Below are 16934 nucleotides of genomic sequence, written 5' to 3' on the forward strand. Positions count from 1 at the left end.
TCTAGTTGAATCAAGAATCCGATTTTCAAATTCATGTTCGGCATCATAGAAATATAACTATAAATTTGAAGGCCGACCATTTGAAGGAAGTAAATCAGAAAGATAATGATAGATCTATCCTTGAACTCGAAATGTGTAAATACCTCTATTTCTTTGACTTAAGTTTCTGTCAAATTTAACTCCAAAAGATGTAAAAGCAAACTTGTTGTTATATGTTCGAACGTATGTCCGAAATTGTATAGATTCAGGATTGTTTGAGACAAACAAAGTATAAAGTTGTTCAGGAACAGCATTTGTTGCCAGAGAAATTGATCCATCAGCACAACAAAAATTGTTAGTTTCATGGAAGAATTTCTTTGCTTTGCAATGTCTGCAAGATGGCATGTTTGGTAAAGAAGAAGCTTCAAAAGGAATATTTTGTAGTATTTGTCTATGTGTAGAAGAGCGACGACATCTTGTACCTATTAAATTGAAATAAAAATATAATATAATAAAATTATTTACAGTTAATAAAATAATAATGAATTTACCAATATATTAGAAGTGAGAAAAAATACTATAATATAATGTTTAAAATAATTTTAATTTGTTTTTTTTAATTTACCTAAAGATATTGTTGTAGAGGTCGTCTGAAGAGTTGACTGTGCTTCCAAAACATAAGGATCCTATTTGAGCAAGAAGATCATTTTTTGATAAAAAAAATCAGATGTTAACATAAAGAAAAAAAAATAGTAAACCTGTTGGCTTGTTAGATGTTCAGATATTTGTGCTGTTTGTATCCGTGTAAATGCAGAACTTTCGCTCAGCAAATCCATAGATGAATTTGGAAACATTGAAGAATCTGATATAGTATTAAAAACTATAGATTCAAGTGAATTTGTTGTAGAGAGATCAACAGTTCTAGAAATAGATGCTCCTTGTGAGGAAGAAATTCCATGAGATGCTCCTTGTGAGGAAGAAATTTCATAAATGCTGTTGACATCAGAAAGACGACATCTTTTGGATTGTGATTGTTCAAAATTACTATTTTGAACATTCCTGATATGCGGCAGATAATCATTGGATGTGCCATCAATAGATGTATTGATTTGATCCATATATGATAGTTCTAAACGTATTGGCTCAATTGAATTAATCTTCGCAGCTTTTTGCTGAGCATATCTTTCTCTAGCTTTTCGACAAATTTCAGCTTTTTTGTCTTCAGGCAAATCTTTATATAACATCTTTTTTGTTAATTGTTTTTGAGAAGCTTCAATAACAATATTTTAATTGTTACATTACAATAAAAAGAAATAATAACTTATGAATTTAAAGAAAATTCTATTATTTGTTCGACAAAAATTAAAAACTAAATATATTAACGAAATAAATTAAAGCCTAACAACAATTAATATTAAACCTATGCATAACAGACAATTTTAAAATGAGTATAATAATAATAAATAATAAAGATATTTCAATATAAGATGACAAGTAAAAGATGTAAAATTTAAGAGAAAAGGTTTTTAAATGCAAAAATTATAAAAATACACCACGAATTTTTTTAATAATAAAATGAAATACTTACCAATTTTTTGATCAAAGATTAATCTTTCTTGTACTTTGCAGCTTTAGACAATAGTGCAATTCCTATTTTTGACACAAAAAAATCATCAAAAGATTTAGAATTTAGCTTTTATTTTCAAATTTAATAAATTTTAAACATTTCATTAAATTTATATAAAAATGTTAATAAAAAATGAAATTTCTATTTGTTTTGTACAAACATTAGCACTAAAATTTTATAAATAGGTGATTTGCTTTTATTTTTATTAAAAATATGTTTTATTCTTAATTTATTGCAAATATTTTAATTTAAACAGACGTTTCTTTTCCTAGACAAAATAGATTTTTTAACTAAAAGCTTTTAATTGTAATTAATTGAATCAAAAATTTAAATATATATTATTTTTTATATAAAATTTTCGCTGAAAAATTAAATAAGTTCACCCAATTTTAAACAATATGTAAGATTATTACTATATTTTAATTTAAAAATTTTATTTTTCTGTTTTGAAAAAAACTTATCACAAAATTTAATTCCAAAATATATAATTATTATATTTGAATTGAGATATATATAGAAAAAATATTTTGTGAAATAGACATAAATTAAACATTTTTATAGAAAATTGATTCTTCAAAAAATTAATACAAACAAAGAAAAAAATGGTTAAAAATACATGATGAATTTTTTTAACAGTAAAATAAAAGATTTACCAATTTTTTGATGAAAGATTAGTCTTCCTTGTACTTTTTAGCTTTAGATAACAATGGAATTCTTATTTTTGATACAAAAGAATCACCAAAAGATTTAGAATTTAGGTTTTATTTTCAAATTTAATAAATATTAAACATTTCATTAAATTTATTACAAAAATCTTAAAAAAAAATGAAATTTCTATTTTTTTTCTGCAGACATTAGTACTAAAATTATATAAATAGGTGATATTTTTTTCTTTTTATTAAAAATATTTTTTATTCTCAAATCATTGCAAACATTTTAATTTAAATACACCTTTTTTTTTCCTATACAAAATAAATTTTTTAAGTAAAAGGTGTAATTAATTGAATTACAAATTTAAATATATATTATTTTTTATCTAAAATTTTCATTGAAGGATTAAATAACTTCACCCAATTTTAAACAATACGTAATATTATTACTAAATTTTAGTTTAAACAATTTATTTTTGTGTTCTGAAAAAAACTTATTACAAAAATTAATTGCAAAATATATAATTATTATATTTGAATTGATATATATAGAAAAAATATTTTGCAAAATAGATAAAAATTAAACCTTTTTAAAGAAAATTGATTCATCAAAAAATTAATACAAATTATGAAAAATGTATTTAAAATGCACAAAAAATAAATAAATTATCTAGATATATTTAAATTTTTTTATTGATTTATAGATTCTTAAATAAATTGTTGTACACATAAAAATTTTATTTATTATATAAAAATATTATTATTTATTTTGCCAAATATTATCAAAACTGCAAAATTCGTAATTTATAAATTTTTTTAAAACTTTTAACATTCATTTTAAAAATATGTCACTCGATAACTCCTTAAATTTGATATTTAAACAAATTTCATACTTAAACAAAAAATGAACAAAAACAATTATAAAAATATTATTTAAAAAATTTGATATGGGTGGCCTAAAATTAAATTTGTCAATTTTTTATTAAAAATTTTAATCATTATAATTTAATTTTACAATATTATCTCTCTCCTTTCTACTAATATGATATACTCATAATTTTACTACAATGAACATTTCAGATAATTATGTTTTTTCTATCAACTTCTTCATAAAAAGGTAAACGATTTTAGATAAAACGACACTATTTACATATTTTACATTTAACAAGTAATTTTAAATTTTAAATAATATTTATAAATATATTGAATTTATCTATTTCTATTTTCTCAAAAAAATATTGATGAATAAAAACAATTGTTTGTTTTCGATATATATAATGCATCGTTTGGATATGGTTAAAATTTAAAGAACCAATAAAATAAAAGTTCACAGTTAAATTAATTATTTCAATTCTTTTTACATCTTAAATATTTATTTACGTCATTTCCTTTCTAAATTAATCGAGATTTCAAATGGATATCTAACGTCATCCAAAATTAATGAAATTAATCGAGATTTCGAATGGATATCTATCACCATAATTAAGGTTAAATAATAAATTTTGATTTAAGTGCCGTTCGGACTATTACTTTACGTGATAAACCTTACGTGAGCAACAAATTTAAAAAACACAACGATTTTTATTTTTACATTTTGATAACAGAATAATGTTAAGATGTTAAAAAGTTTTACTAAATATAACAATTTCAAGAAAAAACACTGAGGATACTTTTCGTTTATATAATTACAAATAAATGCATTGCTCAGATTATATAGCAAATATTATGTAAGGATCTAAATAAATTTTGGAAATGAATTTTCATTTAGCAATTTAATTTAATTAAATCCGCAACATTTACATATCTATATATATAGAAATTACAGTAGATTTGTTTACTTTTACTTGCAAGGAAGAATATTCTAAATGTTTTGAATTTAATTGTCATGACGCAAAAATTTGCTACATATTACAAAACAGATATAAAACAATTTCTAGAGGTTATTGATGCAAATAAATTATATAAATATTTACATCAAACTAAAAATGTACTAATTTACATCAAAGTACGAATTATTACAGCGCTTTTGTAACGAATACATAGTCCAATTGTCTGGTAACATACACAGATATCTTCCAAAGAAATAGTCCCAATAATAATACAAAGAAAAACACGTTTCTCGTGATGAATGATAATAAGGTTTATTTTTTGTCTTTCACCAGGGATCACAATTTTTTGGATCGGTTTAAAAAAAATAAAACTTCACATTAAGTACAGAAAATTTAAACCAAACACAGAAAAGAGGCTTTTGGCATCGCTAATAAAACCATATTTCCGTTTCAAATTAAACAAATTTGCTTCACTTTTGAGAAAACATAAAAGAATATTAATGGTGGATGTGAAATAACTCTGAATTTCGTTGAAAATCACCTTACTTAAGATACAATTTTGGAATATTAAAAAAATGAGTACACATTTTCAGCTTCAATTTTCGTGTTCAATATTGATTAAAAACAGAACTGATAACACTGAGCGGTGACTCAATAAAAACCATGTTAATGTTCAGGATAAGATCAATTACATTCTCTTCTTAGATAAAAACATTGTGTGCAAATGAACGCTTTATAATGTTTTTTTAGAACATTTGTTTTAGTACGCAACAAAATATACAAGCCTAAAGTCGCTTTTAAAAGATACTCTTAGGATTAATTCTTTTAAAGTTCAACAAAACAATTAGTCAATTATATAATAAACGCGCATGAAGAAATGTGGAATTAGAGATACCAATTTCGTAATGAACAGGAAAATTAGAGATAGCAATTATATAATAAAGACATATCAACAAATATGGAATTAAAGGATTAAACAGCAGTGCAAAAACAGAAAGTTTTCAAAACTTCAAAGCACCTAAAAGAATAAAGGAATTAAATTAAATATCTATTCATACTTCCAAAATATAATATAACTAAAAAAGAAAACTAAAGATATATAAGTCCATGTTCGAACAACTATATAAATTTGATACCTGATGTTATCAACAAAACCTAACATACAAGAACATGAATACTTATAGAATTTACTAAAAACAAATTAAAATTATATTTAATCTAAAATTATATTTACTAAAAACAAATTACAATATCTAAACCAAAAAGAATAAAAACAAAAGAAAACTTTGAATATCTGTATATCCAAGATATTGTCCAATTCATAACTTTGAATGAATCACAAAAATATACTATAACAAAATTGAGCAGCCAGCCAACTTAAGTTTTAAATCTTATTCTTCAAAAAATACACGTAATAAAAATGATGATTCCACAAAATTAAAGTTAAAAAAATTATAAAATCTACAAACCTTAACAAATCAAAACAACAAGCTATCTAACAATATCTTTATTATAATTTGGTCAGTCATCAATTAACATAAAAGATGTAATGCAATAACTTAGTTTGAAATATATGAACAAAAAATAGTACACAATAAAACTGCCATCAAGATAACAGCTAAAACTATAACAAGTAAATAGCAAATCAAAACAATAAAAACACATCTAACACAAAACTATAAGAGACAAACCTTAAAGAAACTGAACTGTAAAACAAGAAATCCCGATTCCCTGCATCAAATACAAACAAATTAGAACTATTAAATGCACAACATAAGCAAACAAAATGCCCGAAAAAAAAAAAAATTCGAATCAACCGTGACAATACAAATCGGTAGTGAACAAAATACAGTGTCCAAAATTCCAGCCACAAAAAACTCAACAAATCTATACATAATTTTGAAATCAGAAATGAATAAGTCAGTAAAGCAAACAAAAAAATGCATTATAAAATATAACAAAAAAAAAAAAATCGTGGTCTCAGAGAAATGGCAAAAGAACAACATCAAGAAAATCCTGTGGTCTCAGATAGATACACTCAAATCTAAAGCCGCACGTACAATAGGCTGTAATGTATTAACCATATCATGCTTAAAAAACCAGCTCCACAACGAGCAAAAACGGTGATCTCATAACATTTCAGAAAACAACAAAAGGTAAAAAATTCCGCTGTCTCAGATAGATACAATAACATGTAAAATAACACAAAAAATGAACTTTACATCAATAAAGAAAAATGAAACAGAGAAGAGAAAGAAAGAGAGAACCGAAGAACCGAACGGACGAAGCAGAGAGATGGACACTTGAAATGACCGAAAGGCAAGAGCCAAAACAATTAAACTGATGGAGCCAAATGACCAAAAAGGCCCAATCGCAAATGACAATAAAACTCCAACCACATGGACACACACAAGACCAACAAAAAGGACAAAAAAGAGCAACACTATAAAACACAGAAGTTAAAAAGCGAAGGCAGAACTTACTGTAGTTTAGCGTAGCTAAAAATGAAGTAAATTCACGCACAGAACTTAAAAGGCAACACTTCAATATAATATAAAAAGAAAATAAAAAACATTACTGCAAAAATATAAATAAGGTAATTTCCTACACATGAACACCATAAAAATTGATGAAAACAACATTTAAGAACCTGAACCATTAAAGAAATAATAGAAACTGAATGATAAATAACCTTCGACGGAAAAGGTAGAACTTCTGAGGTCAACAGAAGATTTGCTTATAAAACCAAAAGAAGCTCGGCAGACATTTGAGGAGAGATGGAAGCATGATAGAAATAAATGATACAAATGAAATTAAGAAAGGAACTTTATAAGCAGGTTAAAGACGTAAACAAAAAAAGTAAAAGAAAGGACGAGCAATAAAACAACTATTGACATCTGGATACAGAGATGAGAGGCTTTTATAAAATAAGTCACTGTTTTGCAATTACCAATAAAGTAGCAAAGTAACAAGACAAATCCGGCAAAAAAAATCTCTGAAACAAATCTCTACCACGCCGGCAAATCATCAAAAAGTAAATACAGCTATATTAATTTGAAGTCAGATTCAAAGTATCTAAATATGTTTAAATATTTATACTAAATTGACCACAGAAACATCACCAACAAAACTTCATTACATTCACGTCAGATTGAAAAAATAATATAGCTAGAAACCGACTAAATTAACCAAACGAAACATGAATAGGACAAGACAGGACAGGACAGCATTTAAACTAAAGCATAACTGCGGCAAAACAATAAAAACACTACAGTTTCCATCGCATCAATATTACGGAAGCATTAAGTTGCCATCCTATCAAAATAAATATTCAAATAAAATTAATGAATTGAGAATCCAAAACAGATGAAGGAAATTGATTACAGAAAAGACAAATACTAAAAATCGAATAAAACCAAAATTCATTAATCAGCCAACTGAAATGACCATAAAGGCCCAACCGACAATACCAATAAAATCCCAAACACAGACACGCAGAAGGACAATATAAAGGGCAAAAAAGACAAATGCTATAAAACAAAGGATTTAAAAACGGAAAGCAAAAGTTAATGTAGACAGTTGTAGCTAATCGATTCTCGCTTATAATATAAGTACACATATACATTATGTACATATCTATAAGTACATACAAAGATATGTCTTAATTTTTAAAAATATGAAATGCATCATTGACCGCGGATTAAAAATCTTAAAAATCAGAAAAGAGATCTAAACTATAATCTAACTTTAAAATACAACAATGAAAATAAATCCAAAATATTAAATCCATCATTGACCACCGCATAAAAACCGTGAAAAAAAAGGCAAATAACATCATTGACCACAGGTAAAAAGGCAAAGAATAAAGAATTCATCATCGACCACGGCATGAAAAACACGTATGCAAACCGACATGGCAGGAAAAAAATTTTTGGCATAAAAACCCAAAAAATAAGTCCAAACTTTAATACAATACCAAAAACAAAACACGATTAATGACAACGGCACAAATAGAAAATCAAAGAGCAGCAAATTTTTTTTTTCCTTTTCCAACGTTTAGGAAAAACACAAACAATGACAACCGAAAAAGCACAATGAGCACCAGAATAAACACACCGAACATAACAAATAAAAAATCCAAAAATGAACATTCAAAAAAGGCCACAAACAAACGATCGGAGAAGATGAAACAGAACACACCTACAATAAAAAAAGAATCGAAATTCCAAAAGAACGGAACTCAAAGGAACACCACAACAAACAGATACAAGCACATTGTAAAGAAAAAATCATCTTTCTTCGTTTCCAAAACAACCGAACCGAAGGCACCCACAACCAAACAATAGGAAAAAAACCCCATTTTTCTTCCTTTTCGAAGTCTCCGAAAAACCACAAACAATGAGAACTACAAATCAACATCGAACACCAACAAAAGATACAATTTTTCTCCCCTTTCGGACCCACCCGCAACCAAAAACAAAAGGAGAATCGAAAAAACCCACAAAAACCCAGAAAAGGCAAGAACCGACGGAAAAGATGCAAAAAAAAATCTACAAAACTCGAAAAGCAACACGAAATAAACCACCGGAGAAGGCAAAACAGATCAAAGAAACAAAAAAAGAACCGAAAAACCTAAACTAAGCAAACGGAAAATAAACACACCCGGAACGAAATCTGAAAACCCAGAAAACCCAAAACAGCCGAAACCAAATCCACACCAAACAAAACACAATCAGAACCAACATCAAAAAGCCAACAAAGGACACTCAGAACCAGCATCAAACAATCGGCCCGAGAAGATGAAACAGAGGAGAGAAGAAAAGAGCAAACCGAAGAACTTAGAAGAACCGAATGGACGAAGGACACTCGGAATGACAGAAATGAAAAGCCAAACAATTAAACCCATGGAGCGAAATGACCAAAAAGCCCCAACCCCAAATGACAATAAAACCCCAACTACACGGACATACACGGACACACACAAGACCAACGAAAAGGGCAAAAAAGACAAATACTATAAAATACATAGATTAAAACGGAAAGGGAAAATTACTGTGCATTACTGTAGCTAATCGATTCTCACTTATAATATAAGTATAGATATATATATATATATATTATATGCAGATAGATCTTGTACGGCGCAATTAAGATCAGCTTAAAAATCAATTTCGCAAATAAACATAAGCTGTTATCAATTTCTGATAATTTATGAAGCATTTCCTTTGCTCGGATGGATATTTGATTGTTTCTTTAATTTTATTATTTTACTTATTATTTACATTACTGACTTTTCCACAGCTTGGTCCATTATTATCATGCATTCACCTAGTCATCAACTCTTACACTCTCCCTATTATTATTATTTTTTTTTATAGTAAATGGCTTTTCTATATTGCATAGGGATTACAAGAAAACTTATCCACCCAAATAACATGGGCAATAGATTCTGGTACGGATTCCCCCCATACAACCAAATCATCTACATTCCAAGCCATTCTAGCTAGCTTATGAGCAACACTGTTATCTAAACAACTCACATGTTTACATAAACGGACATCTAAGTGAGACATTAATCTTTTAACTTCAAATGTCAAATTTCCTAGGTGTGAGGCATCCTGTTGAGATTCTTGTTGCAGCTTTTCCACTAGCAGCTTACAATCTGACTCCACCATCAACTTTGATATACCCGATTGAATGCATAACTGAAGGCCCCTTAAAACTGCCACTAGTTCAATAGTTTTTGGTCCTTCTATAAAGCATTCTATCTTGCTAGCTGCAAATATTACTTCACCTCTTCCATCTCGAAGCACTGGCCCAACTCTTGCTTTCTTTTGATAAAAAAATAGAGCACCATCAATATTGAGTTTCAGAAACCCCTCTGGAGGGGGACTCCAAAAACCATTTAATTTAGTATGGTTTAGGTTTTTCTGTTGAGAACAGGAAGCATAATTGGACTGAATTGAGAGGGCATGGTCCACAACTTGTTTTATAGGTAGAACAACCACATCATGTATCTTTCGGTTTCTCCTATACCAAAAACTCCATGCTATCAGACAGAAAAACTACAACTCCTCTGTAGTGCCTGTCTTATGCACATGATTGATTAGGTCAATGAAATGGAAAGGTTTTTGGATATCAAACAGTTTAGGAAGCTGGCTTTTCCAGAACTCTATTAACTGGGGATAGAAAACAATTGCATGGCCCAAGTCTTCATCCTGTTCAGCACATAAACAACATTTAGGATCTATATCAACATGTCTCTTAATTAAGTTCAATCCTGTTGGTAAGCAGTTCTTGCATAATTTCCATGCAAAAATCCTTATTTTCAAAGGCAACTTCATCTTCCATATTGCTCTCCATAGGCTATTCAAGCTACTACTATTTGAACTCTGCCCTTCTGCATCATAAATGCCTTTTTGTAACAGCTTGTAAGCACTACGAACACTGAACTCCCCACTTCTCTTTTCAGTCCACATCCATCTGTCTTCATAACCCTCTGGACAGATTACTATTTTCAGTATCTTCTCTGCTATAATTGGATTGAATAGAGCTTGAACTTTTGAAGTGTCCCACCATCTGGTTTCCCCACTGATAAGAGTGTCCACTGTTTCAGTTTTGCTGTCCTGACTCTCTCCTCCTATATGTTCATGCAACAAGTCTCTGTACCCTGGGATCGTGCCAAATCCTAATAGTTTTTCCATCCCCTACCCTCCTTTGACATCCCTGCTTTAAGAAAACTCTAGTATCCCAAATTCCTCTCTATGCATAGGATGGATTATGACCAAGCTTTGAATCCAAAAATTCTCCTCTTGGGAAATATTTTGCTTTAAACACTTGGTACATCAAGGATTCTAAGTGAGTGACCAACCTCTAGCCTTGTTTTACAAGAAGGGCTATATTAAACAGTTTTAGTTCTTTAAAGCCCAACCCCCCCTTGAAACTTTGATTTGCACATATTCTTCCAACTCACCCAGTGGATTCTTTTGTTGTTTTCTGTTCTACCCCACCAGAATCTGGCCATCAAGCTTTCAAGTTCTCTAAACAGGCAGTCTGGTAATTTGAAACAACTCATACCATAAGTAGGAATAGCCAAAGCTACTGCCTTCAGTAGGATTTCCTTTCCTCCTTGAGATAGTTGTTTTTCTTTCCAACATTGCAATTTCTTCCATACTCTTGACTTAATTTCCGAGAAAGCATTAGACTTCTTCCTACCTAGCATTGGAGGCAATCCCAAGTATTTTTTATACTGCTGAATAGCTCTACCCCCCCACATGTTCCTTATTTCCTATTGCATAGGGACACTTACATTGCTGCTGAAAACCATACTTGTCTTATCCATATTCAATTTCTGCCCATATGCCAGTTCATACCTCTTTAGGACTCTTTGTAATTCAAGATTTGTTTGGACATCAGCTTTACAGAAGATGACACTATCATCAGCAAAAAGTAAGTGGTTTATGGCTGGAGCCCCTCTGCAGATACGGATACCAGGTATCATTGAATTCAAGGCTGCTTGCTTTAACATACAGACTAAACCCTCAGTGCATAGGAGAAAGAGGTAAGGGGACAAGGGGTCCCCTTGTCTCAACCCATGAGTAGGTTTAATGCACCCTTTTGGAACACCATTTAGCATAACTGAGAAAGAGACTGAGGACACACAGTTCATTATTAAATTAATCCACCTAGCTTCAAACCCCTTATGAACCATGATTCTTTCCAGAAAATCCCACTCAACTCGATCGTAGGCTTTGCTCATATCCAGTTTGATAGACATATAGCCTTTCTTTCCCCCTCTTTTGTGTCTTAGAAAGTAAACAATTTCATAAGCCACTAACATATTATTTGTAATTAATCTTCCTGGTACAAAAGCTGACTGTGAAGCGGATATTAGTAGAGGGAGTAAAGCTTTCAATCTATTAGCTATAACTTTGGACATGAGTTTATAAAGAACATTACACAAGCTAATAGGTCGAAAATCAGCTACTTTAGTGGGGTTCTGTTTTCTAGGGATAAGACAGATGAATGTATGGTTTAACTCTTTTGGAAACACACCAGTATTTAAAGACTCCAGCACAGCCTCAGTCACAGAAGAGCCTATTGTACTCTAGTATTTTTGATAGAAGATAGGGGGCATACCATCGGGTCCTGGGGCCTTTGTTGGATGCATTTGAGAAAGGGCCAAATTGACTTCTGTTGCAGTAAAGGGTTTCATCAGTTCTTCATTCATAAGAGATGTCACTTTGCCCTCCACCTTAGCAACAGACTCAGTGTGATCCCTCTCCTCTGAGCTAGAAAACAGCTGTTGAAAATAGTTTACCACTAACTCTTCCATATCTCTTCCTTCTTTCCACTGGTCTTGCTCATCCTGCAACTTCTTTATGGTGTTCTTCTTTTTCCTGTGTGATGCTTTAGAGTGAAAGTATCTTAAGTTTTGGTCCCCAGCCTGAATCCACAATGCCTTAGATCTCTGATGCCACATTTCCTCTTCCCTTCCTAACCATTTGTTCACTTCTTCCCTGGCACTTATGTTTTCTTGAGAATTCAAACTTGCAGGATCCTTTTCTTGTAACAAACTTAGTTTTTCTTTTGCCTCAGCAATTTTGACTTGTACATTGCCAAAGCTTTTTTTGTTCCACACTTTCAGTTTCTCCCCTACCTTTTGAGTCCATTGCATCAAGGACTTCATACCATCTTCTTTACTCCTATCCCTCCATGAATCCTTGATGAGTTTGGAGCAGCCTTCCTCTCCTAACCACATTGATTCAAATCTGAAAGGTTTGTGTCCCCTCCTATTTGTTTGATGTCCAGTCGTATCCACCCACAAAGGAATATGGTCAGAATAGGCTACTGAACCGTGTACCACACTTGCCAAAGGGTTATTTGAACACCAAGCTTCATTAGCTAGTGCCATGTCGAGTCAAGCACTTATGCACTCAGAGTCCCCTCTTCTATTGGACCACGTATATGGACATCCTTGGTACCCCAAGTCCTTAACACCACAATCATCTATAGCATCTCTAAAATTCTTCATTTGCCATTCTGGTTTGTCCACTCCCCCCCACTTCTCAGCTTGGTGTATGATTTCATTAAAGTCACCAATTAATAACCACCCCAAGTTGTCAACACCATTCAGTGATCGCATAAGGGCCCATGTCAAGTGTCTATTGGCCACCTCAGGAAAGCCATAGATTCCTGTTAAAAACCACCTTCTTCCCTCTTGTTCTTTTTCAACAACAATAGCATGTATATGGTTTTTTGAGTATTGTAGTATAGTTAGATCCACTTCTATTTTCAAAAATAAAGCCAGCCCTCCCCTTCTTCCCTCACAACTAACTGCTAAACAGTTTGCAAAGCCCATTCGATGCTTACACTTGTCCATTTCAGAAACTCTTAGTCTAGTTTCCTGAATGAACAAAATGTCGGGATCTTCCTTCATAACAAGGTCACGAAGGTTTTCGAATTCCAAGCGGGTTCCCAAGCCCACGGGAATTCCAACTCAGTGTTTTCATAACACTTGGTGGGGCTGACTAGCAGCCTCCACCATTTTCTGTGATAGTGTAGTATTTTCTTGTATGTCACCATTAACTATCTTTCTAGCTTTTGTCAAGAAACATATGGCTTCGTCACTCACCTCCACCTTTCTCTTGTTGCTAGAGGATCTACGTTTCCACCTGCCTCCCACTCCCTTCTCCTTCAGACTCAAGGAAAGTATCGGGGCCTCAACCACTTCTACCTCATGCATGCCTACAAGAGAGGGTGGTTGTAGACATAGAGGCCCATAATCAGTTTCATTCCTCTGCCCTCCAATCCCACCATCATGTGCATGTCTCTCGAGTGCACCAGGCCCACCTTCAGATTCATATCTTTGTTCTTCAGTCTCACCAGGCCCATTGTCATTACTGTCCTCCACGCATTGGTTTCTCATAGTCCCATTAGTTGTGCTTGCCCCTTCGTGCTTTTGTTTTTGTTGCATCTGTAGAGGGGTCTCCTTCACACACTCATGGTCCCCACTGTCAGATTCCCCCGCGTGGCATTCCTTTTGTTCCATAGGTACCTTTCCCACTCCCCTTTCTGCACCCATTACTTTTTCTGTTGCAGCCTCAGATTCAGTTACGTAGGGTGCAATTTGTCTAAACTGCCCTTTAACAAAACCTTGCTCTGGCCACCTACGAGTCATGTTACTTCCAGAAGCCTCTGCCTCCCTATCCTCGTCGTCACTTCCCATTTCAGGGCCCTTCTTCCACTCTCCTTTGCCGGAGTAACCATTACTCAACGAGGACCATCGCCGCAGACCAGTGTTCTCAGCACGAAGCCATGACCCAAACTTCATGCCTTTGGGACCATCACCCCCATTGTCATCTTTTTAAACAGAACATCCTTCCTCCCCATGTGTAATCCACCCACATGTGAAGCATATTTTTGGTAACTTCTCATAGCGAAAATGGATCCATAGTTTCTTTCCCTGGACGTTAATGAACCTTCCTCTTACAATAGCTTTGCACAGTAGCATTTCTACCTTCACTCTCAAACATTTCCCCCACCCTACTCCATCACTCTCCACATCAACTTCCATGCATCTCCCTACTGAGTCTCCTATCCATTTCCCCCATTCCGTCGACATACAACCCAGAGGCAGTCTGTGAATCTGTATCCAAAACGTTTCATGATCAAAGGCAATCCGCCTTGGTTGCATGATCCCATCATAAGGCACTAGGATAAACAAAACGTTGTCAAAAAGCCACGGTTTGCCCTCAAGGACTCTTTCCTTATCAGCATGTGTGGCGAAGGTTACCACGAAGGTGTTTCTCTCAACTTCTTGAAACACAGCCCTTTTACTGATTCTCCAAATCCTAGCCATAGTGTTTCCAATAACATCTTTCCCTACATAACGCTCAAAACACACCTTTCCAATCATACTCCTCTCACCTTTCCTTTGAATCTCTTCTCCACTTCCATTATCAACCTCTATAATCACTTCCTCTTCCTCCGTGAGGCTAAGGTGCCCCCACATATCCTCTAAACCTTCCATTCTTGGCCCTTTCTTCTCTTCCGATTGACCTTAGGTGATCTCTACGAATAACCCACTTCTTCACCACCTCTAGGGTCGACTAAAGTCTAGACCAGAGAAGAGACTCCTCACTCTTCCTATTTTTTAAATGAGCATTTAATGCATAAAAAACCATTTGATTTTCAATTTCCCGAAAGGTCCTTCATGCAAGTTCCACATTCATCGTAGTTACACTACTACGTACACAAAAACTAGGATTGTTTTTTCTTTTTCTTATCCTATAAAAATTCAGGGCTTTTTTTGACGCTACATATATATATATATATATATATATATATATATGAAATTTAGATTTGGATAGTGAGTTGAGATGAAATAAAATGAGATAATAATTGAAAGTTAAATAAAATATTGTTAGAATATTATTTTTTATGATTATTGTTTTGGAATTTGAAAATGTAGAATTGTTTATTATATTTTATGTGAAAATTTATAAAAATTATAATGATGAGATGAAATGGGTTGAGAGTGTTTTTAAAATCAAACAAGACAGTTAGATTTCAATTGTTTGTGTCTGAAAACCGATCTATAGATATAAATTATATATCATATATATAATTTTGAAAATAAGAAAGTTCAATTCATGGAGATTAAAGTTCATTAATCTCCAATTGTGTCCTTTAGTCACCTAATTAACTTTCTAATTTTTATTTGCTAAAGTTCATTAATACACCACTGAATTCAATTTTATGCGGCTGCCTAATCACTATACAAAAGTAATTAGTCATTTAGCTCTAGTTTTTAGTAAGAACTTGAACGGAGAAAGTAATTAATCTTCACCTATGATTTGAGAAGCCAATGGCGTGGCAATGATGACAAGAGATCAGCTGTCAGAGTTATTCTATGATCAAGCCGGTGTATAGAGCATATTATTTATATATTATTTGAATAGTAAGAATTAATTTGTAAGACTCAAATTTTAAACTTTATTTTAAAATCAAATTATGATATATATGTATTTTATTAGGTGTGTTCTATATACTAGAATAAAATATATCATGCTATTAATAATTAATTGGAAGCAAGCTGAACCCAAAATAGAAAATAAGTTGTTCTTTTTTTTTTTTTTTACTAAAATCTACCTATATAACTTTTAGATAATTACAATTTTCAAACTTTTAAAATATGATCATAATATTTTAAAAAAATTAAATGATGTTTATTTCTACTACAGATACAAGATGGGGGAGTTTCATAAAAATCGAACAAACATAAAATATTTTTTAATTTTTTAATTTTTTATCTAATTATTACTTAATCATTACAATCTTTTTAAATTATCAAATAAAACATAAAACAACAATACAACTTTTTCAAATTTTAAAATAAGAATATTATTAAAAATTATATTCAAATAATATTTTAACTTTAAAATAATTTTATTAATCTTTTTATCTCTCATTTTTCAAAACCCAATAAAATATTTTAATTCAAATTATTTCATTACTATTTATAAACTATTACACTATTATTTACAATATTTTAAAATATTCTTAATATTCAAACAACCCTTAATTCTGAAGTGACTAATAATATATAATACAGACTTGTTAATATATAATGAAAAGTGTATTAATTAATTACTAATGCAATAATCTATATATATATATATATATATATTATATGCAGATAGATCGTGTAGTACTGCGCAATTAAGATCAACTTAAAAATCAATTTCGCAAATAAACATAAGCTGTTATCAATTTCTGATAATTTATGAAGCATTTCCTTTGCTCGGATGAATATTTTATTGTTTCTTTTATTTTATTATTCTACTT

At 31.3% G+C, this 16934-nt stretch overlaps 2 protein-coding genes across 2 annotated transcripts; both read right to left on the reverse strand.

The window, feature by feature from the left end:
* Positions 1-9475: 9475 nt before the first annotated feature.
* On the reverse strand, positions 9476-10789 carry LOC122274667. The gene is made up of 2 exons (XM_043083681.1): positions 10230-10789; positions 9476-10115 (listed from the first exon to the last, which is right to left on the reverse strand). Exons 1-2 carry the CDS (start codon positions 10787-10789, stop codon positions 9476-9478), a joined length of 1200 nt encoding a protein of 399 aa, XP_042939615.1.
* A 3662-nt stretch (positions 10790-14451) lies between these two features.
* On the reverse strand, positions 14452-15117 carry LOC122274668. Its single transcript, XM_043083683.1, has one exon. The coding sequence runs from the start codon at positions 15115-15117 to the stop codon at positions 14452-14454; it is 666 nt and encodes a 221-aa protein (XP_042939617.1).
* Between the last annotated feature and the right edge of the window lie 1817 nt (positions 15118-16934).

The sequence above is a fragment of the Carya illinoinensis genome, chromosome 8 (assembly GCF_018687715.1).
Source record: "Carya illinoinensis cultivar Pawnee chromosome 8, C.illinoinensisPawnee_v1, whole genome shotgun sequence".
In the NCBI taxonomy this organism is placed as follows: Eukaryota; Viridiplantae; Streptophyta; class Magnoliopsida; order Fagales; family Juglandaceae; genus Carya; species Carya illinoinensis.